We start from the raw sequence: 26,482 nt of genomic DNA, 5'->3' as shown, positions 1-26,482 counted from the left end.
TCAAGCAAAAAATTTGCAACAGTTTAACTCTATTTCGGCAACATTTCAACTCTATTTCAGCAATTTTTCAGCAACAAATTGAGCAACATTTTAACTCCATTACAGCAACATTTCAGCAACTATTTCAGCAACATTTCATCAACTCTATTTCAGCAACATTTGAGCATTATTCAAGCAAAAAATCTGCAACAGTTTAACTCTATTTTAGCAACATTTCAACTCTATTTCAGCAATTTTTCAGCAACATTTTAACTCCATTACAGCAACATTTCAGCAACAGTTTCATGAAAGGTTTTCAATATTACATATCCAACAAAAAATTCACAAAAATTTCCAAAACAAAATAACGCTAAGATGTTGACGTGTGATCCATATGCCCATGCCCACGCCCACGCCCACGCCCACGCCCACGACCATATAGTACCTACAAAAAAAAATAATATTACGTCAAAGGAACCATAAAATAAATTGGAACTTTAAATGAATGAATGACAAAATAAAAGAGGAAAGGTGAAAAATAAATTACTTCACTACATGCGGGACTATTTGAGGCTTGCGAGTGATAACTACTTGCATTGTTAAGCAATGCTTGATAGGTTCCATGGACGGAATACATCGATGGCATGGAAAAATGCATATTGTGATGAAGAAAACTTGGTTGCAACAATAACAAACATATATCAATTTCAAATGATAATACTCACCTACAAATCTCTACTAAAACTTCTTATTAAACTAACTTACATCATAGGCGGGATACATAAATTGAGACGAAGAAGCTCTAACTTCAGGAACACTCGGCGAGAATGGAGGAAGTTGAGGAGCACTTGAAAATAAAGGAGCCGTAACTGAGGAAATAAGGGAGGTGCTTCAGGAGCACTTACCGAAAATAAGGGAGGAGTTTGAGGAGTAACAGACATGGAAGTTTGAGAAGCATTATATGAACGTGTTTTATTTTTCTTTGCCAACGCAAGCTCCAAACCACCTTTTATCCGCCTTTGTCCCTTGCAAGTGCACTCTCTTCTCTTGAGTCCTTTTGCTTGAACTACATTTTTATCCGCTACACTATCCACTTCAAAGCTTTCGGAGGGGCTTTCTTCTTGAATAGTATCCGAACAAGGCATATTGAATTTTGCGCTTAACATGGTTTCAATGTCTGCAATTAATTCATCCGCTTTCTCGACCGTCAAATTATATGTTTCCTCACTTTCAGAAGCTCTACACGCTACTGATCTGAATATTGCCATCAATGATCTATAACGTGAAGTTTGATGCAATCTTACATCAACCTGAATATCATGCCCACACCTATCTTTCACATTTTCAGATCTTGCTTTTTTAGTCCATCTCTTCAGAATATATTGTGAAGGAATCTCTTTGAATTTGAGTCTTTCTCTAAGGATCTTCAAACAATGACTACACAAAATGCCCTTCATTTCAAACTTCTTACAACTGCAAGTGATTGAATCATCACACTCATGCCTCACATTCCTCACCTTTATACCATCACTATCAAAAACCGTATAAACGGTACTCTCACCATCATTTTCAATTTCTTCAATGTTTACTTCAAGGGACTTGACATACTCATCCTGAAATTCTTCAAAAATTTTATTTGTGTAAATATCTGCAGCTTGCTCCATAATTTTCACTTTAATATTCACCCTTGGCAACTTTTGGCATAGAGCATATTCGGCTTGTAACTCTTTGTACCTCTTCTCAGATAGAACTCAATCAAAATGCATGAAAATTGCATTAAGTTATGATCAGACTGAATGAAAATCCTTCAAGAAAGCATTAAAGGATTCACTAAGTTGGGTGCTACTCATGCCCGCACCCCATGTATTTCTAACATATGGCAAACCCCATTTTTCCTTCACCCCAAATGTTAACTTCAACCAATGATTATCTTTTACTTCATACTTGTCAAGCATTTCCTCCCATTTTAACGTAAACTCTTCCTCATCCTCAATGTCGTACATAAACGTGGATAAAACACTCTTTATCCCCTTATCCTTCACCGCCTTATCCTTGAAGATAGAATTTGCATGCCTTAATGCATTTTGCATCAAATGCCAAGTGCAAAGGCAGTGGGTTGTGTTAGGCATAACAATAGGTATGGCCTTAGCCATTACAGCATCCTGATCCGTAAAAATTGTTTTTGGAGCCTTACTTGACATTGTCTCCAAGAATCTTCTAAAAATCCATACAAAAGAATCGGCGGTCTCATCATACATCAAAACTGCACCAAATATCACAGTTTCCCTATGATGGTTAAATCCAACAAAAGACGCAAATGGTCTATGTGCACTATTTAACTTGTAAGTAGTGTCGAAAGTCACAACATCACCAAATTGCCCATAATCCATGATCATTTGAGCATCGGCCAAAAATATGTTTGTAATCTGCTCCTCGTTATCTAATTGGACCGAGTAAAAAAAAGATGGATTCTCCAATGATTTGTCACGAAAATATTGCAAAATGCTACCTGCCTCCCCTTATGCTAAACTGTTTTGCCTCTTCGTTCTCAAATAATTTTATTGGTCCAGTTTTGTGAACCCAAGTGACTCTCTTCCACCAACTTCATTACCCATGAGCTCAAATGCAGCATTAAGACGGATTCCAGATTTTTCGGCTAAATCTATTTCGATTGCCTGTGATGCAGATATCTTCCTTTGGGATGGTAACATATGCGTACATTCTGTTGGTACAAAGATATGATTATGTTGTTCAACAAAATCACTAACAAAAAATTTCTGCATATTCCTATCCCACTTAATGACAAGTTGGGCTTGACAACCAGTCCTCACTTCCTGCCTAGGATTTTTTGTTAATGGATCTCGTTTGTCGACAACCCGAAATCCCTCCTTATTATAAACAAATTGCCTTGAAGTGATTTGCCCCTCTTTGCTCTTGTTTACATAACCCCTTCTAATACTAAAGCCCAACCTTCCTCCATAAGTATTATAGAAATCATATGCTTCTTGTTCTGTATCAAACATCATGCGAACTCTAGGCTTCCAATCACATTCACCCCCGTCATTCTCATGATTGTTAGGTTCCATATGAATGTGCCAAGTCACTTAAAAAATTAAGAAGTGCTCAATATTAGCATAAAAACTGTAAATTATGTTTGCAAAATAATACAAACTAAATAAGATAAACAACGAATAAAAGAAATTAGATAATCAAGGCAAACAAAAAAAATAGAAATTAACAAAAACCAAATGCCAAGTGCAATATGCTATCTTTGTGGTTAGAGTTGCAGTAACAAACTTCATTTGAGGAGGGTCAAACTTTATCAATAAAGTAGGATAGAAGAGAAATAAAAAGAGTTGATGCCATTTATATATGAATGGAATTTGGGCTATGATTAATGTCAAATAATTTCTTTTCCCAGTATTGCTTGGTAGAGAAGGGCACAAATGATACATTTTGCATTAGCTATAAAACTTAAAGAATGAGCCTATAACAAAAACTACAGAACGTCATAACAAGTTTCTAGCTTGTATGTTTGTTACAGAGATTTATCTACACAATATGTTTGTCAAGTTTCATTTTACTTGAAATTCTATCAGAAGAAGAAAGAAGCACCTATAAAACACATTGAGGAGCAACCCCATTGAAAAAAAAAAAAATTGATTAATGAATATCTGATAAAAAAATACATGTTCCCTCAGATGTTGATTAATGAATATCTGATAAAAAAATACATGTTTGTTACAAAGAAGCACCTTCTCAGATGTTGCCAGTGGTGGACGTTTCTTTATATGTTCCCTCAACCCAATTAATGAATATCTGATAAAAAAATACATGTAATGACTACAAAGAAAAACAATGACTACAAGGAAACTTCAGGATGTAAATTGCCTATGTCCACTTAAGAAACAGGAAAAAAAAAATGTTGTTTGACAGAGAAATAATCTGGTTAGATTTGCATACAGAGATGGGAGAGCTTCACGTTGACTTACATAAGCATACAGAGCTGAACCCATTTTTTTCCTAAGGTTGCTTCACGTTGACTTATATATAATGTATAATGTATATATATATATCTATTATCACAGGGATTGAGCAATATATATCAGTAAGATTGAAGCAACATTTGTGTGGAGCAATATATATCAGCAAGATTTCAGCAAAAAAGGCAAGATTTCAGCAAAAAAGGCAAGATTTCAACATAAAATTATATATATAATATAATCACCTATATATTGCAGGGGCAGGGGCAAATGGCTTAACAACAATTGGAGCAGGGGCAACGGCCACGGCGGCGGCGACGGTGGGCCGACAGGACGCTCTTTGCGACGACGGCCAACTCTTCTTCACTCTCTCTTTCTTTATTTGATTCTTCCCACCGTCTGTATAACCGTGTGTATACATATAGAAGGAATTTTGAAATTCCTTTTGAAACCCCTAATTCTGATTTTTTTATATTTTTTTATTTATTTTTTTTTGAATTCTCACCAAAACGACATTATTTTGGTGAGATTTAAGCACATCCATTCGATCATCCATTTTACGATATCACTCTAGTGAGTTACTCTATAGGATCCGCACGCCTACATAGAAGGCGAATAACGTTGTGACGCGTAGGTCCGCACTACACGAGTAGAAGATGACTCGTGTACCAGACTCCAGACTTTTTTCACTTCCGCTGTAACTCGGCGATCGTTTCACAACTCAACGGCGAACCGGTGATACAATAGCAGCTTGAGATTGTGAACTTCCAAAACTCGGCCATGGCGATCGATATTGTTCCTCCTCTCATCGGCGCACAGCTCAATTACCTCGTCACTCACTCTCCTCTCCCTATCAAGGTAAGCCTTAAGCACATTTCTCTCACAAACTAGGGTTTCATTTTGGCATTTTCTAAACCATAGATCAAAAATTGCTTGCATTTGATGTTTCAGGTTGAGCAGATGTGGTCTGGATCCAAGCACAATGGCTTGCTTGATCGCTTTACTTTAGCCATTCCCTTTTGCCTCGACTATATCAGATGTCAGTTTGATTGTTCTTCATCTATACATAGAACAAATGTACGATTCTTACTTGATTGTGATTAATTTTTTGAGTTTTTTGATGGATTTGATTGTAGGGGATGTTATATATAATGCGCTTTATCCATTAGCGGCACCAGACATCATCTTTGGACCCGAAGATGAAGGCTTTCGTCCATACCCTCCGGTGAGTGAAGAAGGAGATTTGAAATCCCCGAAGAACGGTTTGTCTGATTGGAATTGCAAAGACCCAACTCGCCTGTTGTCTCTCATTCTTGAACTCAGGTTAATTCACCCTTTTTCTTTTTAAGGGATAAAATTTCATTGAATTTACTAGTTTTGGGCGTTTTTAGCTAAGATTTTAGTAGGTTTTGCTTTGTAGGGAATTGTATATGACCTACCAGAAGAAGCGGGTTGGAGAAGTTGATGATGAGAGAGTGAAATTTGAAATTAGCACTATAGTTCCAAGAGAGGTAATTTTTTCGAAGTCTAAATGCCTCATTTCACAAAAAGAGGGAACATGAATGGAGTTCTTCTCTTTTCTTTGCATGTATAAGGTTTCTAGTCTACCTTTGTGATTGAAAGTTGTTTTAAATTGGGAAGCTGGAATGGAAGCGCTATTGCATATTGTCATTGAAATCTTTGATAACATTTTTTGATGAGAAAAATATACATCGTGCCTTGTGAATTGGTTTAGAAAACAAATTGTGTTACTACTGCATAATACTGATGACTATGACCTGACTCTATGATGAGTTGCATAACCTGCAAAAGTAGCTGTCTTGTTTCCCTCCGTTATGGTTCATAAAAATGTGTGAAGATGGTTGGAGAGAAATTGAGAAAAGCATTACATTATATGGTTAATGAGCCACATGCCGGGCTTTGTATCAAATGTTGAGGCCATAAACTGCAACAATCCACTTGGCATATTTTTCTTATGTCAATTGCAACCAAGAAGCCAAACATGGCATATGAGGGCCCAAATTGCTGCCAAGTAACCTAGGCCGGGACTGAGTGAAAATTTTCTATTGTTCAAGCTATAATCTTAGAAAAAATGTGGTCTGGAAATTTTGCTTGAAATAATAGATTGATTTAGAGGAAAATAGAGACATGCTCCGCTTCTCCTTTTCTCTTTGTTTTCCCTAGTTTTGAAAGCTTATAGTGCATTTGGGAAACTAATAGTGGTATACTTCTTTCTTTAGTTTAGATAGTTTAGGAGAAAAGAGTGTATTAAGGCCAAGTTTGGCAAGTTGAAAAAAAGTTAAAAATCCAAAAAGTTAATTAAAAAGTTAAAAAGTTATCACTATTCACCAAAAGTCAAAAATTACGGCTGCACAACTCCCAATCTTAATTTTCCCCTACATATTAATTTATACAAATTTTTAATACACATTTTTCTATAAAAAGTCAAAAAGTTAACCTAAACATCCATATTTTTTTTCTCAATTTTTTAGTCTAAAAAGAAAAAAAGTACAATAATTTAGGACACCCCAAACAACCCCTAAATTATGCCCTCTTATTTGGGAAAGATAGAAACAGTAAGGGAGCTTGGTTAGATTGCCTGAATTTGTCAGTCAATGAATTCAGGAGCTCATCCTTCTTTGAACTTTTAGCATGTGACAGATAAATCTAATTCCATACTGTTGTATACAGAAAGTGTGTAAAACTTTTACTATTGTGCTTTCTATTGTATAGTGTTTATATTTACACGGTGGATTATATTTTTCACAACATTTTCACTTATTTTCAGTGTAATTTAGGTTCACTTTTTTGTGTAATTTTAAGAAATGTCTAATTCATATACAAATTATTATGCATTTTTTTGTTCTTTTTGTTGGGCAGGATCTTACGATCCTTGAACCTATCCTATGATGATTCAATCCTATAAACCCCTCCAACGATCCCAGAGCTGCTTATAAGTGTTTCTTTCTCTCTGGTTTGTTGTGTTCTTCGTGTGAAATGCAATACACCACCAATCATACTTCTTTTTGAATGCATTCATTATTGACAATTAACGGCTTGGTTATGTTGGTTGATAATTTGATCCCCTCATTGGGCCATTGATATTTACTTCGCCATAATCATCTTTTCTGTTTATTTCTCAAGTTATTTGGATATTAAAAACATGATTGACTGAAGTTTGAAGGAGTACCTGTTGCCTTAAATTTATTTCAGCCTCGCTTAACATTTTCTTTACTTGCTTAAATCCACATTTCATTAAATCCACACTTCATTAGATATTGTTATTGTTGTTGTTTTGAGAAAGTAGATTGTTATCTAAACCTTAATCATCATGCTGCAGGGAATTGAAATGTACATGGGCACAGGTATTGAGAAGGTATTTTTAACAGGAACATCTTTGCATCTTTATAATTGATTTTATGAGCCTGTAAGAGGCAATCATATTATATTAGTTTTGACTGTATTACGGGTTTCTTTGCCTCTGTATTGTAGTGTAGACAGAAGAGGTAAAATTTGCAGTTCCTTTACTGGATATGGATATAAATAAAATGGTCACTGGTTGCCCCTGGCGTCACCAGCAGAAGATATACTTACAGGTTACTTTTCATATATCTTTTATTGGGAAATATACATGTATGCAATTTTTCAGACCAACATGCTTATGGGAGCCTCCTTGGAAGTCAAAGGAAAGTACTGATTGCCAAATTAATGAAACAAAACTTAGGGAGTGTAGATCTTCTCTTATATCCTGGAAACTGGAAAAAGAAATATGGTTTTGAAAATAGTCCTCACTTTTGAAAGTGGAGGTGGCAACAACTTTGGAAGACTCAATTTTCTTCTATTTCTTTTCTTCTAAGTGAAAATTAGGAATGGGTTTTCTTCCTATTATTTAACTTTCCACTAGTCACTTCAGAAATAGGAAGAATTGACTGTAAATTTTCTGATAAAATTCCAATTTCTTTGCCAGTCGCTGCAATCTATCTTGTCAAAATATAGTGACACTTAATTACTCGTTATCGATCCCAACTGGAATGAGTAACCAGTTATAAGGATTTTTCTATATTGCAGATTCTGAAAACTATCATTTCATTGTTACTCTTTCTCCCTTTGCTTTATATTTTAAGCAGATTCGATGGTGGGTGCAGGTTATATTTCCTATTGGCAGAAAATATGTGCCTGCCCCTTCAGCCCCACGATTAAAATTGGTATCTTCTCCTGAGCTGAAGGCTCTATTTTCCATTGAAGATTTCAGGCTTCCCGCATGGTTGGAGGGAATGTATGTATAGCATGCAGTTCTTTTTCTTCACATTACTTTTTTTCTGAGGTCATATTAGCAAATTTCAGCTATTATTTCTCTTCTCTTGAAAGGTGCATGGCCGAATATCTTCCCACTTTAGAAGAGATGCTTCAGTCACAGGTCAGCTGCATTATTGATCAGCTTAGCTGACAACTTGAACATTCCTTTAGTTGATGATGTTTTCAAGTGAACGGCTTGTATATCAACAATCAGAGATATGGCTTGAAAGATTTATTTATTTATTTATTTTTGGTTTTATTTTAAAGATTGTAGATGCAGTTTCATCTATCGATGTTAGAAGGATGTTTATTGTGTCACTAGTTCCTCTATTTGGACGGCCGGTAGAAGCTGATCCGGTATAGATCCTTTTACATTATGTAATTGATTCAATATTTAGACCGATTAAACAAAATTCTGATTTCTCTTTGATTTGGTTGGCAGGTCTTTTGTAGAAAGGCAACATATCTGGCTTGTTCTGGGGTGTTTACATTTTTGGTAAGATATAGTTATATAATTTCATATTTACATGATGGGGACTCTTTGATTTTTTACTAGTTAATTCATGCAACATTTCTGAGCTATTTTATTGTCAATCTGATGTCTTGCTAACATTGCTTTAGATTTTTATGTAACATGATATGCTGTACCTTTTTCACTTAAATGTCCATGTCATTTACATGGATAGTTCTTCTTCCCCTCCTCTTTCTTAGTTGAAGCACCTGTATGGATATTGACATTCCAAAATATATATCAACAAATTCACAGCAAGTGCCTGTGTGGTTTGCTCTTTGATTTCACAAGTAAGAAATGAGAAGAAATATTTTATTTTTGAGGCATCTCTCACCTACTATTGTGTTAAGAGAGTAAATATTGTAGTTAACTTCCAAATAAACAGATTGATGTAGTTCCAAAAAAAAAAAACGAAAAAACAGATTGCTGAGTTAGTTCTCATTTACTGAACTTTCTTGGAGATAGCTAAAAACACAAGGAAAGTATTGTGATGATGCACCTGGGGGGCAGCTCCCAGGCAAAATATTCAGTGCTAGACTGATAAGGGAAAGTGATGACACCACACAGATTATCATTTTATTGTACAATGGATAAGCACTGGTGTAAAGAGATTTTATTAGGAGTGCCAGACTAGTTCTTTGAAGTTGTGAAAAACATATGGTCTTGTAATAGTTTTCTGGTCTCATAATATCACCACATGTTCATTGTTCAGTTTTTTTATTGTCATGTGACTCCAATGCTGTTGCTTATTTCTTTACTCTAAACGCAAAGTTTGATTGGGAGTCTGGTTCCTGTAGGTGCATTTTTCCCTTCCACTCCAGTTCCCAAAGCAACAACCAGCTTTGATACTTCAAAGTTCCCAGGTAATGATATAAAAATTATATATTATATGTTTTCTCTTCTCTACTTAAGCTTATTTATATTTTGTTGCAACACATGCATGCAGCCAAACTAGTGCATTTTGTTCTTCTGCATGTGCACTGGATGAATTTTTTGATTATCAAGCTACGGTTTCATTTTTAAATTTTGACTGCTTAGAAAGTGAATCTTAACAGTGTACTGGTTAACTTTACCGCTCTATTATGCTGCCCACTCGGCTAAGCAGGAGAAGGAAAGAGGGTTTTAGAAATCAATAACTCTTTTAAGTTATTTATTGTTGACATGTGCCTGCGTAGTGTGTGTGATTCTGCTATGCTTTTTAGTTCTTCTCTCTTTCCTCCTTTTTCCACCAAGAAGGAAAACTTTGTAATATTGTGCTCTCTATCGGAATTAATATGATTAGCCTGAAGAATTTGTACTTGTTATAACTTTTTCCTCTTTCCTTGTGATTTTTGTAATTGTTTTTTACTATAAAGAACCTTCAAGAACTGTTTCGATTTTACACATCTTTTTCATCATTCTGCTGAAATATTGAAGTTTAAAATGAAATTCACATTTATGATTGGGTTACACTTTTTTCTTTACCCCTTTGTAGCATTTCAATTCTCATGGTGCACCCATCAAGTCACCTATTTTGACGGAGTTTCCATGGAGTCCCAGATGGGAATCATCAGAAATGGCTGAGCGGATGTAGTGAGTTTTTCCTTTCATCCTACCTTTTTCCTTGAGTTTCCACGAGGTATGTCACTCCCATACCTAATTCTGATGATCCAAATGATCTTGGCAGTGATTTTCTGGTGGAAGAATGTTTGAATTTCAAGAAGTTCTGCAATGAGAGTATGCTTCAGCAACGTTAGTGCAGTGCGTTGGAGACACTTTTAATGTTCCTTGAGCTCTCACCCTTGTGAATAGAGGAAGACAATGTGTTAGTACAGTTTGAGACAATTTGGGATTGAAAATGATTCTCATGTGTGAGATGGAGGAAAAAATCAAGAACATTCTGACTTTGTGATTGTAATTCATGGTGAGCATTGAACTTCTTTTGACAGAATGATCCGGGTGAAAGGCTGTATGAGGGAAGTTTTTCTGATTTGCTTGTGTGTTTGTTTTAACTGTTCATCTTGTTTCGCTTAGTGCTAAAAAAAATAATTTGTCTTTGGTGAATTTTTTTTAAAAATTGTGTAAAATGTTTTTACATGTTTGGTCCTTCTATTCTAGAAAGATTTGAAAAAGTAAAAAATAAATAAATAAATAAATAAAAATTGAAACAATTTTAGAAATTCACTAAAGTGATATATCAGCTTACTTGAATTTTTTAAACAACACAAAAATAATAATTTTTAACAATTTTCTCAAAAGCATAATTTTTTTCTTTTAATTAAATTCAAGTGAAAAAAATAGTAAAAATGCAATTCTCAAACCAAACCCGGCGTCAATGTCAGAAGTATTTTATGAGCCTAAGAATAATAGTAATTATGATAAAGTTGAGATTAGGAGAAGATGTCCTTGAAAGGAAGCTGAGGATAGGATAAAGTTACTTTAAAATTAAAAAATAATAATAACTAACTAACTAAATTAGATAAAGTAATTTTTAGTTAAAATATACCAACAACAAAATCCCAAAAAGAAAAACACAAAAAATGTAAACTAATTTTGGTGAGAATGCTCTAAAGAAGCACAATCTGCAAAAAAGGTCTTTCAAAGGAAATTGAGATTTGTTGAAAGTTCACTTTCAATTAAAAAACCTAGTATTACTTACAATAATTTCCTTTCTTTAAGGTAAACCAAATTTTTTTTAAATTTTTTTTTTAAATAGCAAATAAATAATTGTTACAGCCCATGCAAACTCGGTTTTTATATAATTTAATAGAAATGATTGATGAAGGGTTGAAAAGTCTATTTGTAAAATGTACGCACCTATAAAGAGCAAGAAGTCTCAACATTTGGAAAAAGTCTTATAATTTTATTTAAAAATATAATAATATGTTGATGAAAAATTGAATTTGAATTACACATTATTTATCTGGATAACATTTTTTGTATTTTGTTCTAAATAGCTTTAGGTTGAGATATAGTAGTAATTTTCGGAAAATAAAAAAACCAAATAATTTTTTTTGTTTTGAGGTGGGTTGGAATTTGGAGGCTGACGGGTAAACGGGTTGTCGGACAAACCCGCCAACCATTGGCAGTTGTCTGTCATTCCCAGGCGTAGAAATCGTGAATCCACCGCACGGTAAGTTAAAAAACTGTCTTTCCAAAAATAACGCGACCCACAACAGAACGAAGCAGCGGTGCGCACGTGGGGCTCACACTCTTAACGTGCACCTCGTCTATCTCCTCTCCTCTCCTCTCCTCCTCCGAGCGGTTATCTTATCGTGTTAGTCTCCTCCTCCCTCCATTGTCACCTCCTCTCCTCTCCTCACATCACACACTCCACTTGAAATACCCTCCGAATCTCCCTCACGTCCCTCCACCTCGCTCTACATTTCTCTCTCATGATTCATATATGATATGACCATTTAAATTAATCATCTCATCACAAACAATCTAAAAAAAAAAACAATGAGGGAGATCTTGCACATTCAAGGAGGCCAATGCGGAAACCAAATCGGTGCCAAGTTCTGGGAAGTGATCTGCGACGAGCATGGCATTCAACCTGACGGCCATTACAAGGTCGACGGAGCACCCTCCGATCTCCAACTGGAGAGGATCAACGTCTATTTCAATGAGGCTTCTGGTGGCCGCTACGTCCCCAGGGCGGTCCTCATGGATCTCGAACCCGGTACCATGGACAGCATCAGATCGGGTCCCTACGGCCAAATCTTCCGCCCCGATAACTTCATCTTCGGCCAGTCCGGTGCCGGCAATAACTGGGCCAAAGGTCACTACACTGAGGGCGCTGAGTTGATTGATTCTGTTCTCGATGTTGTTCGCAAAGAAGCTGAGAATTGTGATTGTTTGCAAGGTAACTTCCATCTTCTTTGTTTTTACGTCAAACATACACTACACATGTATCATCATGTATGTATGCATCTATCTATCCATCTATCAATCATATATATGGAAAATTGTTTGTTCAATGCTTATGTAGATATAATTTTGTTTATTTTGGTTTCATTTGTGTTTTGATGCAATTGTTTGCGAGAAGCGTGGTTTAAATCTATGTACCTCACATTATAGATTGAAAATTCACAGCTTTGTTTATTTTGGATTCAAGTTATTGTATACAACAATTTTATATTATGTACATTATTTGTGCTTTGATGCAATTGTTTGTGAGAAACGTCCTTCCTTTTTTTTTCAGAGGAGCATTTGATTTATGATTACATATTTGCAGTATTTTTCCTAACCTGTGCATGCATCAATATCTATTAACCTTAGCCTTAACGCATATTGGGTAATTTGCCTAACTGATGATGCATGCATCAATATCTCTTAATCTTAGCCTCAATGCATATTGGCATCAACTGCTATATTTTTGGATGCCTATGCTTATGAACTGATTCTGATGACTACCAAATTTGATCATCGTCATAGTCTTTTGTGCATTCAGCTAATTTTTTAAAAGCAATTCTGAAATATATTAGTTTAAGTTTCTCCCTTACCCCCAGAATTCTCATTTCAAAAATGCTAAATATATAGAATTTTTATAAATAAATTGATATAAACCATTCTATATAAAGTTTTTGTATACATTTTTTTTTTTTTTTTGAGTATAGCATTACCACTATGCTTTTTATTTCATAAAGACAGAGTTAAGACAATGGAATTGGTTGTAGTTGTTAAAGTCTCATATGCTTCTTGCTTTTGCTCATTAAATTTGATTAAACATGTATCAATTCCGTGAAATAGGATTGGCACATTCATTGAAAAAGCCAACTAGAAGCATGACTTTTGGCAGGGGATTAGAAGAATGGTTCTCTATATTTTGTGTTCTTGGTGTTCACCTTTATTTGTTGTATAGTTTGTCTCACTTATGAATGCAGATCATATTAAGGAAGGCTTGTCACTGCATTATTGCATAGTCCTTATATTTTTATTTTTAACGTTGTATTTCTTATCTTGAATGGAATTTCCAAATTTTTCATTAGTTGGTTGTACGTTTTCTAGATTTCTATTCACAGCACTTTGCAATAATCAAATTAAAATTGCTCCAAATAACAAAGTTGCAGTTCTTCTAGTTTAAGTTCCATTATTGATTTGTTAAACATGTGATGCTGAGAAGGTGGACCCCTGTTATGATACCACCAGTTGGGTCACTTTTGTTTGTGTGTGGACATTTTTAATAAAATGAACATATATAATGTATATAAAATAGTAAGAACATACCAATCACGTTGATTTAGCAATGTCGGATTCAGTAGCACCGACAATTTTTCTTCTTTTACCAAGTTGAAATTAACAGTGGCCAAAACAAAAGGAGGTATTGACAAAGCAAACAGTGCATTGTTGGTTGTATGGTCTGCATTGCTGAGCAGCTACACCCTGGCAAAATAGCTACACCCTATGAAGTTTTTCCTGTAGAAGTTTGTATAATCATTGTTGGATTTATCGGGGCCTAGTTGCTAGGAAGTAAATAACTTTGAACAACTTGGAGAATATTGAGCAACTCCTTGTATAATACTGATATATGACCAAGAAAATCATGCATTTTTCAATCTTTGGGCTGGGGTATTGATTTTCAGATTTCGGACCTGCATTTGAGTATGAAAAACAAATAGACAATTAGAAGCTGGGTGGTATATAATTTTGCATCCGTAAGTCTTCACATTTGTTGATAACTCTTTGGAGTAAATTGAAGTCATTTTTTGAGATAGGATGAAAAAACAGGATCTGTTTAGTGGCTTGTTTTGTTATTAATGTAATACACATTGCTTTTTTCAGATAATCAAGAATATTGTTCCTGTTATATAATAGTCCCCTAAATAAAAATGGTGGTGGTTAATTCAAAACTGCTTGATGTGGCTGTGCTGTTCTTGTTTATGGGTCAGGTTTCCAGGTGTGTCATTCGCTTGGAGGGGGCACTGGTTCCGGCATGGGAACCCTCTTGATCTCAAAGATAAGGGAGGAATTCCCAGACAGAATGATGCTCACATTCTCTGTTTTCCCTTCCCCAAAGGTTTCCGACACAGTTGTTGAACCCTACAATGCCACCCTCTCAGTGCACCAGTTAGTAGAGAACGCTGATGAATGCATGGTCCTTGACAATGAAGCACTGTACGACATTTGCTTCAGGACATTAAAGCTCAGTAATCCAAGCTGTAAGTACTATTCTACTTGTACATTATTAGTAGGGCAAATTATAGTTGTAGTTCCTGTAATTTATTTCTTATGTCAATTTGGTCTTTTATGGTTCTACCTACATCAATTTTCTCTTACATTCTTCACATTGTGTCAATTTAATTCAACTGATAACATTTTTTTAGAAATTGGACTGAAACTCTCCTGATTGATTAACATTCAATTTGAAATAGACCATTTCTATCTATATAATTTGCCCTTCTTGTTACAAACCCATAGGGGCTCCATGCTGAATACTAAAAGCTTATTGTTCATTGCATCTTTGGTTTGCAGTTGGTGACTTGAACCACCTGATTTCTGGAACAATGAGTGGGGTAACTTGCTGCCTGAGATTTCCCGGCCAGCTGAACTCTGACTTGCGAAAACTGGCTGTGAACCTAATCCCATTCCCACGTCTTCATTTCTTCATGGTGGGCTTCGCACCCCTCACTTCTCGCCGGTCCCAGAACTACGTATCCCTCTCTGTCCCTGAACTCACTCAGCAAATGTGGGACGCAAAGAACATGATGTGTGCAGCTGACCCACGCCACGGACGCTACCTAACAGCCTCAGCCATGTTCAGGGGAAAGATGAGCACTAAGGAGGTGGATGAGCAGATGATCAATGTCCAGAACAAGAACTCATCATACTTTGTGGAGTGGATTCCAAACAACGTGAAATCAAGCGTGTGTGATATTCCGCCAACAGGGTTGAAGATGGCATCAACATTTGTTGGGAACTCAACATCGATTCAGGAGATGTTCAGGAGAGTGAGTGAGCAGTTCACAGCGATGTTTAGGAGAAAGGCATTTTTGCATTGGTATACAGGGGAAGGGATGGATGAGATGGAGTTTACAGAGGCAGAGAGCAACATGAATGATCTGGTGGCGGAGTACCAGCAGTACCAGGATGCAACTGCCGATGATGAGGAGGTGGGAGAGTTTGAGGAGGGTAATGAAGAGAATTATGAGGGCTAAATACTTGCTGAAGCAAGTCTGACTAAGGCTGTTTAGCTCCGAAACAAAACTCTGAGATTTTGATGGAATTGTTTCGCTTGTCTTGCTTATATACCACCACTATTTGGCTATCATTCTTTTCTTTTCTTTTATTTTCTTTTCATTTTGTGGCATTGTTATTCTCCTGTGACACTTTGAACTTTGTCACTGTTCTGTTTACGTATTGGAATATATATAGATGTTGCTGTTTGTTCCATTCAATTCAAGAATTTCAAAACTCATTCGAATTTCACTGTCAACTTGATTATTATTTTCTTCAGAATTAGAAAGCCGGTAGCCATAATCAAAAGCCTCTACATAATATCATATTTACTTTCTAATTCGGGATTTTTTTTTTTTCCCCAACTCCATTTATGCATAAGTGTTTTATGAGATAATAACAAATCACAAATTCAACCCCAAAATGGAACAACAACAATGATTCATCCCCCCTTTTCCTCCCACCCCCTTTGACCCCCCTCTCTCTCTCATTGGTTACATTTTCTTTTTCTTTTTCTTTTTTTTCCTGCTCCTCCAATCACCACCCGCCACGTGGCAAAGGGAGGGTGAGGGGGTGACCCCCAAAAGGGGATCCCAAGTATTATTCAATGGAACAAATTTGAACAATCATTGAAATTTTTGTACAAATTTCTGTATTTGATGTTTTTTTTTTTTTTGGGAAAAGAAATAGTGGTGGGTGAATTAATGGTTTACTGCATATGTTGGTTTTTCCAATTTTAACATAATCAATAGTGTGTGGTTATGTGAAAGGGTATTGGGTTGTAATGTTATGTTTTGTTTTGTTTTTGGGCCAGGCTAATCAATATTCTTTTTTGGGGCTAATACTAACAAACAAGTACTAAAATGGAAGTCTAATGGTCGGGCTTTTCACGTGACTCTCTCACGGACTGACATGGTGGCCAAAATCCAAAATTCAAGCCCAGACCCAACCCAAGTATTATTATACAAACTAGTCTAGCTCATGGGAAATGATGACCACACAATTACATGGACAAAATACAAATAACTCCCTAATACAAAGAAGATGGTCATTTTTCTATTCATATTACTAAATATATGAATTAAAATTTTATGAGTGTGATATAATTATGCTAAAACAGTTAAGTTGGCAATAGAGCTCCTGTAATTTACATGTCTAAGTACTAAAATTAAACAATACAATAATGATAATATTAAAACTATGTACTCAATTAAAATACTAATAACAATTTTGTTCCACTAAATTCAGATCTGCACTACATATTTAAATTGAGAATATTTTACCAAACATTTTGTTTAGTGCGTAGCATATCTAATTTCTAACACAATAAAGCTATGCCAATGATATAAAATCAATATCAATTTAGAGAGCTATTTTAATGAGGAAGAATGAAAAACCCAAAAAAAAAAAATTGATTTATTACATCATCACCGTGGTGGTTTGATGGCTGCAACAGCGCTCTTCATCTCTTTGATCCTAACCATTCTTCTCTTCCTTGCTTCTGCAGCTTTAGCTCTGTCATCTGTAACAGCTCTGTTATGATCCAACGGTTGTGAAGAGTCCGTCCCAAAAGTCTCCTCTACACTGGCAACTACGTTAAGATCAGGAATGCCAAGTGGACCAATATGGTTGACATTGCCCAATCGGGAGCCTGATGACATCAATGGGGACACGTGGCCAAATGGGTACTGAAAGTTCTCACTTGTGTGTGATCCATAGGATTGTTGTTGATGTTGATGATGATGATGATGATGAAGAACCATGCAATGAATTTGAGCATTTTCAACCAGAGTTGATTGGATTATGGGTTGGCTTTCCATCCCAAATTTTGAGCTTTTGTTGAATCTTAGCTGTAAAAAATAAAAAAAAAAGGGATAAAAACAGAAATAAAATAAACACAGAGACCCCACTTCATAAAAAGATTTAAAAAAAAAAAAAAAAAAAATTAGAGAGAACTCATCATCATCATCAAAAATAGTTTATGATGAAAACCATGAACTATTCAATGTTTATTACATCCATTTTTTATATTTTTTTTTTCACACAAAAAAATAGTTTATGAAAATTGAAAAGCATTCCCTAAAAGTAAGGTGTGTGTTTCAAAGTTTATTTCTAAAATAAATTTTAAGATCAAAACAGACTGGAATCTGTCTTACCTTTTGTTTCTTTGCTTTCAACTCCAAATTAAGAGTCTTTAGCTTGTTGTAGAAACTCTTCACAGTCTCTATCTCCTGTGTGAATTGAACACAACAAAAAGGGTTTTAGTTTTCTTTTCTTTTCTTTTCTTTTAATAGTACAGTGAAAAAAAAATCCCCCAAAAAATAGAAGATAATATAGTGACAGAGACATGGGTGAGAAAAATTAAACAAACAGACAAAATCCACAACCACAAATTTACATACTTACCCCTCTCAACAATTCTCTGCGCTGAATTAATCTCTCTGTAATCTCCAACCACTCCTCTTTCTTCTGCAAAACCATCAAGAACAAGAAGCTCAGAGAATGTAAATCATCAATACACAGAATATATGTATATATATAGTAGATATAGATATAGATATAATTGAGACCGACCCAGAACAGGGGACACCTTGAAAACAACAAAACAAGATTTGGAAACCAAATGGCAGACAAAACCCAACTCTTAAAGAAAATTAAACTATTAAAAAAACAGAGAAAGATTGAAACAGAGTACAGATTTGGGAATATGGAGAGAGAGAGAGAGAGAGATAAAGAGAGACCCTTTTCTTAGAGAGTTTCTTGCGAGAGTGGTTGGACTTGTAATCAGATTCGCTGGGAGAGAAAGAGAGAGGAGTAGAGGGACTCGATGCCTCGGTCTTGATTTTTTTGGGTCTTCTCTCTGTGTCGGTCTCTCTGTGAAGATGTGGCGATGAGGGACGAAGACGAGGAAGAGGCGGTGGGTTGGAATCGATTGCAGATCTCCTTCTCTTGACACCCCACCCGGACGCAAATCGAAGACGAGACTCCGATTTGAAGATTAGATTTGGAAGATTGACCAAGATTTCAGCCACTTCTATCTCATCTTCACCGAACAAAGACCAGAGACTGCTACTAGTACTCTGTTTCATTGTTTCAGTAAAATCCCATCAACAAACAAAAGGTACCACAGACCATAGAGAGAGAGAGGGTGTTGCTTGGAGAAGAGAGAGGAAGAGGGTCTTATAAGGGAAATCCATGGAGAGTATGTGGAAAATGCCACGTGTCAAGCAAAGAAAGAAAGGAGGGTTGGTCTAGGGTTTAGTGTGTGTGTTTTGTGTTTTTGTGTGTGTTCAGTACAAAGAAGTTATTGATTGGTTTTGGTGCACTGATGTTTTAATGGTATTGTAATTGGTATTATAATTGGCAATACAAGTTAAATGATTTTGTATTATATGATTAAAAAATATAAAAGGATATAATGAATTGTGATTAGCGAGAGTTTGGTCATGTTCAGTGCATCTTTAAATTTATAAATTTAAAATCTTTGGTAATGTTTGGTCTAATTTTAGAATTATGATTTAAGAATAGAGTTGTATTTTGAATTTATGAATTGTTAAATCATGATTTGAAAAGAAAAAATTTATTTGGCTATAAGTTTTTGAAAAGAATTTTGAATTAAATTTTAAATTTTTTAAATGAGTTTTGAAATAAGAAAAGTTGTTTTGTTATAAATTTTAAAAAGAATTTTTAAAACTTAATTCAAAAATTTATAACTCATAAACAAATACATAACTCAAAATTCTATTAAAAATTATATTCAAAACTTATAACCAAACTCTTTTTAAAATTCAATTCAAAAAAATATTTTTTTATTTAAAAAATTCAAAATATTTTTTTATTTAAAATATTAAAAAATATATATTATTTTTTGTTTTAAAAAATATTCAGCTAGTACTTTATTGTATATTTGATTAGATTTTTTTTATAATTGTTTTGTTTAAAAATGTATATTTTTTATTTTTTTAAAGTTACTGTAATAATTTAATTTTTATTTAATTTTTTTGCTTAATTTTAAATAAATGGCCAAATAATTTGTCATTTTGGTCAAAAAAAAAAGTTCTATATTTTAAACATATCAAAAACAAATATAATTTTTTTTTCAAATATCAGGTAGCAATTGCAAAAAAAAAACTGTTCCGATCAACCGGCCAGACGTCATGAAGGATGTCCAAGGGACCCAATTTCAAAATTTAAAATTTAAAACTCACTCAGCCAAACATGTTCTGAAAAGAATTTTCAAATATAGGTATAAAATCAAATTTTGAAAACTATATCTAAACACAACACTACGTTTGGTTTGAGTTTTCTGGATTAAGTTTTTTGAAAATCGAGTTTTCTGGTTTTCGTATTCTTTTGTTTTTAGTGAATATTTTTTAAATTTTAAACATTTTTTTACTTTTTTAGATGCACCTTAGTTGTATCTAAAAAGTAAAAAAATTGTGAAAAAATATTTTTAAAAATTAATAAATACATAGAAATATAAAAAATATACTAAATTCTTGTATTTTTTTATATTTTTGGTATTTAGTGAATTTTTAAAAGATTTTTTTTACAATTTTTTTACTTTTTAGGTGTATTTATGTTAGGTGTGTCTAAAAAGTAAAAAAATTGCTTAAAATATTAAAAAAAATCAGTAAAAATAAAAAACACAAAAAATAAAAAAATAAAATTTTCTAAAAAGTATTTTTTAAAAAATGAAAATAAGCAAGCTAGGATTGTGGAATTATGATTCCAAGGCTAAACCAAACAGAGCCTTTATTTGTCACGCTCATTGAAAGCGCGTGTGTTATAACACTTGCCCATTTTGGTAATTTTCGAGCCCTTAAAAAATGGAAATTAAGTCATTAATTGCCCCGTTTTATTTTTTAATTCGTTGCTGTATTTGGTTTATTATATCCGTTTTTATCTTCCAGCTGTGTCCTTGCTCGTGCTGTTTATTAATTCCTTGAAGAACAAGTAAAAGAAACCCTAATTATAATTCTAAAGGATTTGTAATAACGATATATGATTTTATTATATTATAATATGTACAAATTTGAAGCTTATATCTTAAATAAAAGGGTATAAATTTATTTTTTTAGTTGCCTATAAAATATTAGTATGCATTAATAATTCTATTTATTTTGTGTTTAATTTTAAATTTAACAAATTCAAGATTCAAATGTACTCTTTATCTTTAGTAAGATATAATCATTTTCATGTGCACATATATTAGTGAACATGTACTAATCATTTTTTATTATGATGCATTAAAACTTTAATATACATTTAATATTATAATAGCATAATACACATATTATGCATGGTCATAAATAAATAATTAAATAATAATTTTTAAAAGGGTGGTTTCGTTGACTATCACAATGTACTAAATACATTATACAAGTGTTTTTACCCTTTTTTTTTAATTTTAAATATAGACTTTAAATGTAATAATTAATGGTTAGAAAAAATACTTAATTCATTAATTCAAGTTACAGTCTCGTCAAATAAAATGTGTAATTGAGTGTGGTAGTGCACTTGGTAACATTGTATACTATCAAACTTACTAACTTGGCATTAATATTTTATGTGAAATTTCGTGAGGGCAATATAGTAAAATTGTAATCATGCTAAAAATTGCCATTTTGCTCCCATTGCGCTAAATTTAGCACGATGTCTAACAAGTTGATTTTTTTTGTTCTCATCATGCCAAATTATAGTATTAACACAATCATAGAATCATTGTTGAAAAAGTTTGAAAACAACAATAAAAAGTGCATACTTGTTATGAAGATTTGAATATATCCACGGCCCTCACACCTATATTGGCCTTTCTCCATATTCTTTAAAAACGATTTAAATTTTTTTGCCACTTCTCTAAATGCTTGGAATTTTCCTTTCTTGTATTTTTTTTCTTGTTTGAACGGACTGGGTAAGGGGAGATTGTAATCCATTGAACTATTAGTCCTGAAATACATTATTCCGGAACTATTTGGTTGGACTAAATTGGTATCCTATGTTTGTTTAGTCATTGGATTAGATGTCTGAATTAGACAATTTTTAGTTATCCAATATTTGTTTAGAATATTATGGAGAAGGATAAATATTCAAATGACTATTTTATTCTTTTCAATTATTTACTAAGTAATAGCAATATTAAACATAGCTTTAATATTTTAATTATTTTTAGCTAGACTAAATAAAAATTTATTTTATTTTATTTTTTGCACAATATTTTAATTATTTTAATTTATTATTTTCAATTAAATTAAATTTATAATTTATATTTTTTATTTAATATATAATTTTAAATTAACAACAATAAAAAATAATTTTATTTAATATATAAATTAAATTCTCAACAACACAAAAAAATTTAATTTATAAGGCCATAATTTATAATTTATTATTTTTAAATAAATTTAATTTATATTTTTTTATTTTTTATTTAATATATAATTTTAAATTAACAACACAAAAAAATAATTTAATTTAATATGTAAATTTAATTTTTTAACAACACTAAAAAAATTTAATTTATAAAGCCATAATTTATAATTTATTATTTTTAATTAAATTTAATTTATAATTTAAATTTTTTATTTAATATATAATTTTAAATTAACAACGCTAAAAAAATTATTGATAAATGTTCAAAAGGTTATTTTATCATTTTCTAATTGTTTGCTAAGTAATAACATGGAGGGTAAAATGGACATTTCACAAAATAATCCCATGGGATACCAATCACATGGTTTCTATCCCACCTCTCCCCATGGGATAGGATAGTCCTATATTTGTGGAACTAATAGTCTGGGGGACTATTAGTCCGGAGCAAAAAAAAAATGAAACAAACAATGGACTATTAGTCCGGTGGGATTAATAGTCTGATCCCACCCCCTAATCCTTCAAAACAAACACATACTTAGGGTGTGTTTGTTTGGACAGACTGGATAAGGAGAGATTAGAATCTGTCGGACTGTTAGTCCTGGGATACATTGTCCCCGGACTATTTGGTTGGACTTGATTTATATCCTATGTTTGTTTAGTCATAGGATTATATGTCTGGATTAGACTATTCTATTGAATCCTATATTTGTTTGAGATATTATGGAGAAGGATAAATGTTCAAATAATTATTTTATCATTTTCAATTATGTACTAAGTAATAATAATATTAAACATATTTTTAATAGTTTAATCATTTTTAACTAGATTAAATAAAAATTTATTTTATTTTATTTTTTGCACAATTAAATAAATTTATTTTTAAAAAATAAAATAAATTAAATATTAATAAAAATATATGTTCTTTTTAAAATAAATTTATTTTTAAAAATAATAATAATTAAATAATGAAATTAAATAAAATATAAACAAAAATTTATAATAAAATATCTATAAAACATTATTTTAAAAAATTAAATAAAATTAATTTATTTTTAAATTCAGACATTTAAATTTTACTAAATATAATACATAATTAAATAGTAGAGAGTCAAAATAATCATTTCACCATCTAATCCCATATCCCTTCTTATCTCCCATTTGTGTCTCAACCGCCCCCCCCCATAAGACACAATTAGTCAAACATATTTAGGACTAATAGTTCGAAACAATAATTTTAAATCAAACAATAAATTATTAATCTAGAGGAGCTATTAGTTCAATCTCATATCCCAATCCTTCAAAACAAACACCATCTTACAGTTGTATTACGAGCACTATAATTATGAATTTTTATTTTGTATCTGTGCATTTGTGCACGAGCCTTTCTACCTCTAAACTTTGTCAATTCACTAAACACACCTACAACCAAAACCAAGAGAATTGCCATTTTTGAAAGCAACAAAGGCTTTCTTTGATTTGTATCTTAAAATATAACTTTTAAGAAAAAATTTTAAAATTTTGTTTAGTTTAAATTTTTTGAATCCAAAATTATTTTTTCTCTCACACAAATTTACTCAACTATAATAAAATATCAAATCATTTCAAACTCTTAAATTTTAAAACTATTTTCAAAATATACAACCAAACAAACTAAAAAAATTTCTAAACTGTCTCTCTTAATTTTTTTGGAAAATTTATCTCAAAACACAAATCAAACACAATGTTTCAAAAGCAAGTTTGGGTATACATGCAGTTTATTACTCTCAGATTGTATTTTAATCATGAATTTAGATAGAAATTTAAAAAGAGAAATGAAAATAAAAATATTTATTTATTTATCATCAATATTTGTCTCATTTTTTTTACTTTTCCTTTTTAAAATTGTACCTAAATTCATAATCCAAACAGTGTAAAAGTTAGTCAAATCTCTATATATTTGAATGGTGATGAGAGGGGAGATTTGCACTGGTTAGTACGGCCGAGCTACGGTAACACGGGTCGTGGCAAACCGCACGGCGCCGAGCTGTTTTCTCTCCTGACGCGGCCCTTCAGCCTGTTTTGCACAACCGAAGAGGTTGGCCGACTAGACACGATCTAAGGTCTGACCGAGCTGTGACCAGACGTTTGGCAGGGCACACGGTGACGCGTGTCAACCGATCTAAGAGTAGCCCGGGCTAGACTGATTACGGGCGAGGACCGGCATGCCTCTAACCGGTTGGCCGAGGTGGACGGACTTCGTATAACCGAGAATGAAGGTAGGACGGGGAGAGGCCGGTACGTCTCACGGCCGATCAACCAGGATAGACCGACCAAGAGTAGCTCGGCCATGAGAATCAGACTTTCGCTTTTTCCCCGAAGGATAGGTCGGCGAGATACAGCTCGGTTGTGCTGCTTGTGATGGCAACTCTCCACAAGGGCTAGGCCGGTCGTGGTACTCCGGTTAAGTGAGTCACCTGGGCCAATGGCGTGAGGGAAAGGACATCTGCCCCAAGCACGCGTCAATACCGTTGGGCAGTTCTGCGTGTACTGTTTGGAGGACTAGGCCTTTACACGCGTGAGGTGGTGAGAGGCGAGCACTGCCACCTGTCCAGGGAAGGACAGCAGAGGTAGTGCGCGCACAATCTTGAGGCTGCATGGCCAGCCTAGAAATGGGGGAGGAAGATGAACATCAGAGGTAAACAACTTGCGCTATCAGAAACACCCTCTCTCTCTGGAATAGCCTGCTTCTTCCTCAAGTGATCTGACTTGATCGTCGGCTATCCGGCACACCACTGCTGGGCAGCTCACCGTTCTCTGTGTTGCCAGGTTAGACGTCGTCACGGGAAGCTTGAAGTCCAAGGAGTACGGAAAGCAGAGGATATTTCGCCCTCGTACAATTGGCACCGTCTGTGGGAAGATCTTTGATACTCAACCTTGTTTTTCAAGCTTCTTCGACCATCTCTATGGTCAACAACGACGAAACTCCACTGTTCGTCGTCGATGGCGTCACACCAGAGTCTGTCCGACGGAGAGAAGGCCCCCCAAATGTTCCAACCATGGCGGACCTAGAAACTTCTTCGCAAGGTGCACGAGATAAACGCGGAATGAGTACTGATCGCTCAAAGAGTCCAGAGGGTCGTTAGCAGCGGGGGGAGTCCCGTGTGCAGCGCCTGGAGCACAAACTCAAAGACCAAGACGCCCTCATTCGCGAGATGACGGCGGAGGTGGAGATGCTGAGACGTCAGATTAAGGGGAAGGGAGTTGCTGGAGAGGGCAACCTCAATGAGCGCACCCCGTCTCCCCGTTCCAGCAGTCGCCGCCAGGAGAGGACCCACTCTCTCTCCATTACCAGGAACTATGGGTTGGAGATTCCGACCGAAGGGAGGGCAGATCCCTCACTCGAGACAGCACATACCGTCCCTCGCGCCCGTCTCCGACGTTACGATACTCTTTCTCCACCCGTTCCAAAGACCTGAGGGATATATTAGAGGAGAGGGCGCGCCGTCGAGAGGCTCAGAGAGTGTCGGCGTGGCAGGATTGAGCGCCCCAGTTCATTGTAGCGAAGAAGTGGCGATGCCAGCGCCCAGAGTGATGGCCCATGCGCCAGTGGACAAAGAGCTGGCGAGACTTACAACCACGCCGTTGTCTCCGGAGATCGAGAGTACACCACTCCCTGCCAGATTCCACCAGCCTAAGTTCACCTTGTACGACGGCAAAACGGATCCATACATGCACGTGAGTCATTACCGGCAAGTAATGGCTAGCCACCGGCGTAATGACGCCTTGATGTGCCTCATATTCCCAGCAAGCTTGGGAGAACTGGGCCTGAAGTGGTTCGAAAGGCTTCCAGAAGGGAGTATAGAGGGGTGGTAACAACTAGCCGAAGCCTTCGTCACCAGATTCAAAACCAACACTCGAACGCCGAAGGAGGTCGATCATCTTCTGGGCGTCAAGATGGAGTCAGAGGGATCATTGAAGGCATACAACGCGAGGTACTGGGAAACTTACAACGAAATCCTCGACTGCCCTACCAATCTGGCGATCACTCAATACAAGCGGGGTCTCCCAGTCGGACATAGGCTGCGGGATTCGCTCACAATGCACCAACCCACAACCATGGAGTCCTTGATGCAGCGGATCAATGAGCACATTCGTGTGAAGGATGATGCCGCCTCCGCGACCGAGAAGGTTAATCCGGTCGCAGCAG

The 26,482-nt window shown here is 34.8% G+C and overlaps 5 protein-coding genes and 1 pseudogene across 7 annotated transcripts; 2 read left to right on the top strand and 4 right to left on the bottom strand.

Moving 5' to 3' along the window:
• Positions 1–349: 349 nt before the first annotated feature.
• LOC145822236 (protein FAR1-RELATED SEQUENCE 1-like) lies at positions 350–1,643 on the bottom strand. The gene is made up of 2 exons (XM_082918849.1): positions 885–1,643; positions 350–424 (listed from the first exon to the last, which is right to left on the bottom strand). The coding sequence occupies exons 1-2, from the start codon at positions 1,641–1,643 to the stop codon at positions 350–352; spliced, it is 834 nt and encodes a 277-aa protein (XP_082774975.1).
• Positions 1,644–1,766: 123 nt separating this feature from the next.
• Positions 1,767–2,369, bottom strand: LOC114278531 (protein FAR1-RELATED SEQUENCE 5 pseudogene; annotated as a pseudogene).
• A 168-nt stretch (positions 2,370–2,537) lies between these two features.
• LOC114284654 (protein FAR1-RELATED SEQUENCE 5-like) lies at positions 2,538–3,065 on the bottom strand. The gene has a single exon (XM_082918848.1). It carries the CDS (start codon positions 3,063–3,065, stop codon positions 2,538–2,540), a length of 528 nt encoding a protein of 175 aa, XP_082774974.1.
• Positions 3,066–4,512: 1,447 nt separating this feature from the next.
• Positions 4,513–10,738, top strand: LOC114278550 (BRCA1-A complex subunit BRE-like protein). 2 transcript variants are annotated; one of them, XM_028220620.2, is made up of 13 exons: positions 4,513–4,820; positions 4,914–5,001; positions 5,099–5,285; positions 5,383–5,473; positions 7,303–7,338; positions 7,460–7,558; positions 8,108–8,238; positions 8,331–8,379; positions 8,526–8,615; positions 8,701–8,754; positions 9,567–9,632; positions 10,244–10,341; positions 10,436–10,738. In XM_028220620.2, exons 1-13 carry the CDS (start codon positions 4,743–4,745, stop codon positions 10,503–10,505), a joined length of 1,137 nt encoding a protein of 378 aa, XP_028076421.1. In that variant the 5' UTR covers positions 4,513–4,742; the 3' UTR covers positions 10,506–10,738. The 2 variants fall into 2 exon arrangements, with proteins under 2 accessions (XP_028076421.1, XP_028076419.1); XM_028220618.2 differs by having other exon boundaries at positions 4,530–4,820; positions 8,090–8,238.
• Positions 10,739–11,895: 1,157 nt separating this feature from the next.
• On the top strand, positions 11,896–16,145 carry LOC114278551 (tubulin beta-1 chain). Its single transcript, XM_028220621.2, has 3 exons — positions 11,896–12,613; positions 14,640–14,909; positions 15,223–16,145. Exons 1-3 carry the CDS (start codon positions 12,211–12,213, stop codon positions 15,903–15,905), a joined length of 1,356 nt encoding a protein of 451 aa, XP_028076422.1. The 5' UTR covers positions 11,896–12,210; the 3' UTR covers positions 15,906–16,145.
• On the bottom strand, positions 13,928–19,251 carry LOC145823107 (uncharacterized). Of its 2 annotated transcripts, XM_082922282.1 has the most exons (5): positions 18,666–19,232; positions 18,331–18,393; positions 18,081–18,155; positions 17,348–17,774; positions 13,928–14,342 (listed from the first exon to the last, which is right to left on the bottom strand). In XM_082922282.1, the coding sequence occupies exons 1-4, from the start codon at positions 19,011–19,013 to the stop codon at positions 17,352–17,354; spliced, it is 909 nt and encodes a 302-aa protein (XP_082778408.1). In that variant the 5' UTR covers positions 19,014–19,232; the 3' UTR covers positions 13,928–14,342; positions 17,348–17,351. The 2 variants fall into 2 exon arrangements, with proteins under 2 accessions (XP_082778408.1, XP_082778407.1); XM_082922281.1 differs by lacking the exon at positions 13,928–14,342 and having other exon boundaries at positions 17,141–17,774; positions 18,666–19,251.
• Between the last annotated feature and the right edge of the window lie 7,231 nt (positions 19,252–26,482).

The sequence above is a fragment of the Camellia sinensis genome, chromosome 3 (assembly GCF_055761805.1).
Source record: "Camellia sinensis isolate YWXY chromosome 3, ASM5576180v1, whole genome shotgun sequence".
Lineage (NCBI taxonomy): Eukaryota > Viridiplantae > Streptophyta > Magnoliopsida > Ericales > Theaceae > Camellia > Camellia sinensis.
The sequence above is the reverse complement of the archived record's forward strand: the minus strand, read 5'-3'. Positions and strand labels throughout refer to the sequence as shown.

What these genes read in the sequence shown, in the direction of transcription:
- LOC145822236 (XM_082918849.1), bottom strand. Translation starts at nt 1,643, where the DNA reads ATGGAGCAAGCTGCAGATATTTACACAAATAAAATTTTTGAAGAATTT. An exon ending in AAACTCCTCCCTTATTTTCG is followed by an intron (nt 425 to 884) that starts GTAAGTGCTCCT and finishes TTTTTTTTGTAG; the next exon opens with GTACTATATGGTCGTGGGCG.
- LOC114278550 (XM_028220618.2), top strand. Translation starts at nt 4,743, where the DNA reads ATGGCGATCGATATTGTTCCTCCTCTCATCGGCGCACAGCTCAATTAC. An exon ending in TTGCCTCGACTATATCAGAT is followed by an intron (nt 5,002 to 5,098) that starts GTCAGTTTGATT and finishes ATTTGATTGTAG; the next exon opens with GGGATGTTATATATAATGCG. An exon ending in TGATACTTCAAAGTTCCCAG is followed by an intron (nt 9,633 to 10,243) that starts GTAATGATATAA and finishes ACCCCTTTGTAG; the next exon opens with CATTTCAATTCTCATGGTGC.
- LOC145823107 (XM_082922281.1), bottom strand. Translation starts at nt 19,013, where the DNA reads ATGAAACAGAGTACTAGTAGCAGTCTCTGGTCTTTGTTCGGTGAAGAT. An exon ending in AGAAACTCTCTAAGAAAAGG is followed by an intron (nt 18,394 to 18,665) that starts GTCTCTCTTTAT and finishes ATGGTTTTGCAG; the next exon opens with AAGAAAGAGGAGTGGTTGGA. An exon ending in TGAAAGCAAAGAAACAAAAG is followed by an intron (nt 17,775 to 18,080) that starts GTAAGACAGATT and finishes TATTTTTTACAG; the next exon opens with CTAAGATTCAACAAAAGCTC.
- LOC114278551 (XM_028220621.2), top strand. Translation starts at nt 12,211, where the DNA reads ATGAGGGAGATCTTGCACATTCAAGGAGGCCAATGCGGAAACCAAATC. An exon ending in GAATTGTGATTGTTTGCAAG is followed by an intron (nt 12,614 to 14,639) that starts GTAACTTCCATC and finishes TTTATGGGTCAG; the next exon opens with GTTTCCAGGTGTGTCATTCG. An exon ending in AAAGCTCAGTAATCCAAGCT is followed by an intron (nt 14,910 to 15,222) that starts GTAAGTACTATT and finishes TTTGGTTTGCAG; the next exon opens with TTGGTGACTTGAACCACCTG.
- LOC114284654 (XM_082918848.1), bottom strand. Translation starts at nt 3,065, where the DNA reads ATGGAACCTAACAATCATGAGAATGACGGGGGTGAATGTGATTGGAAG.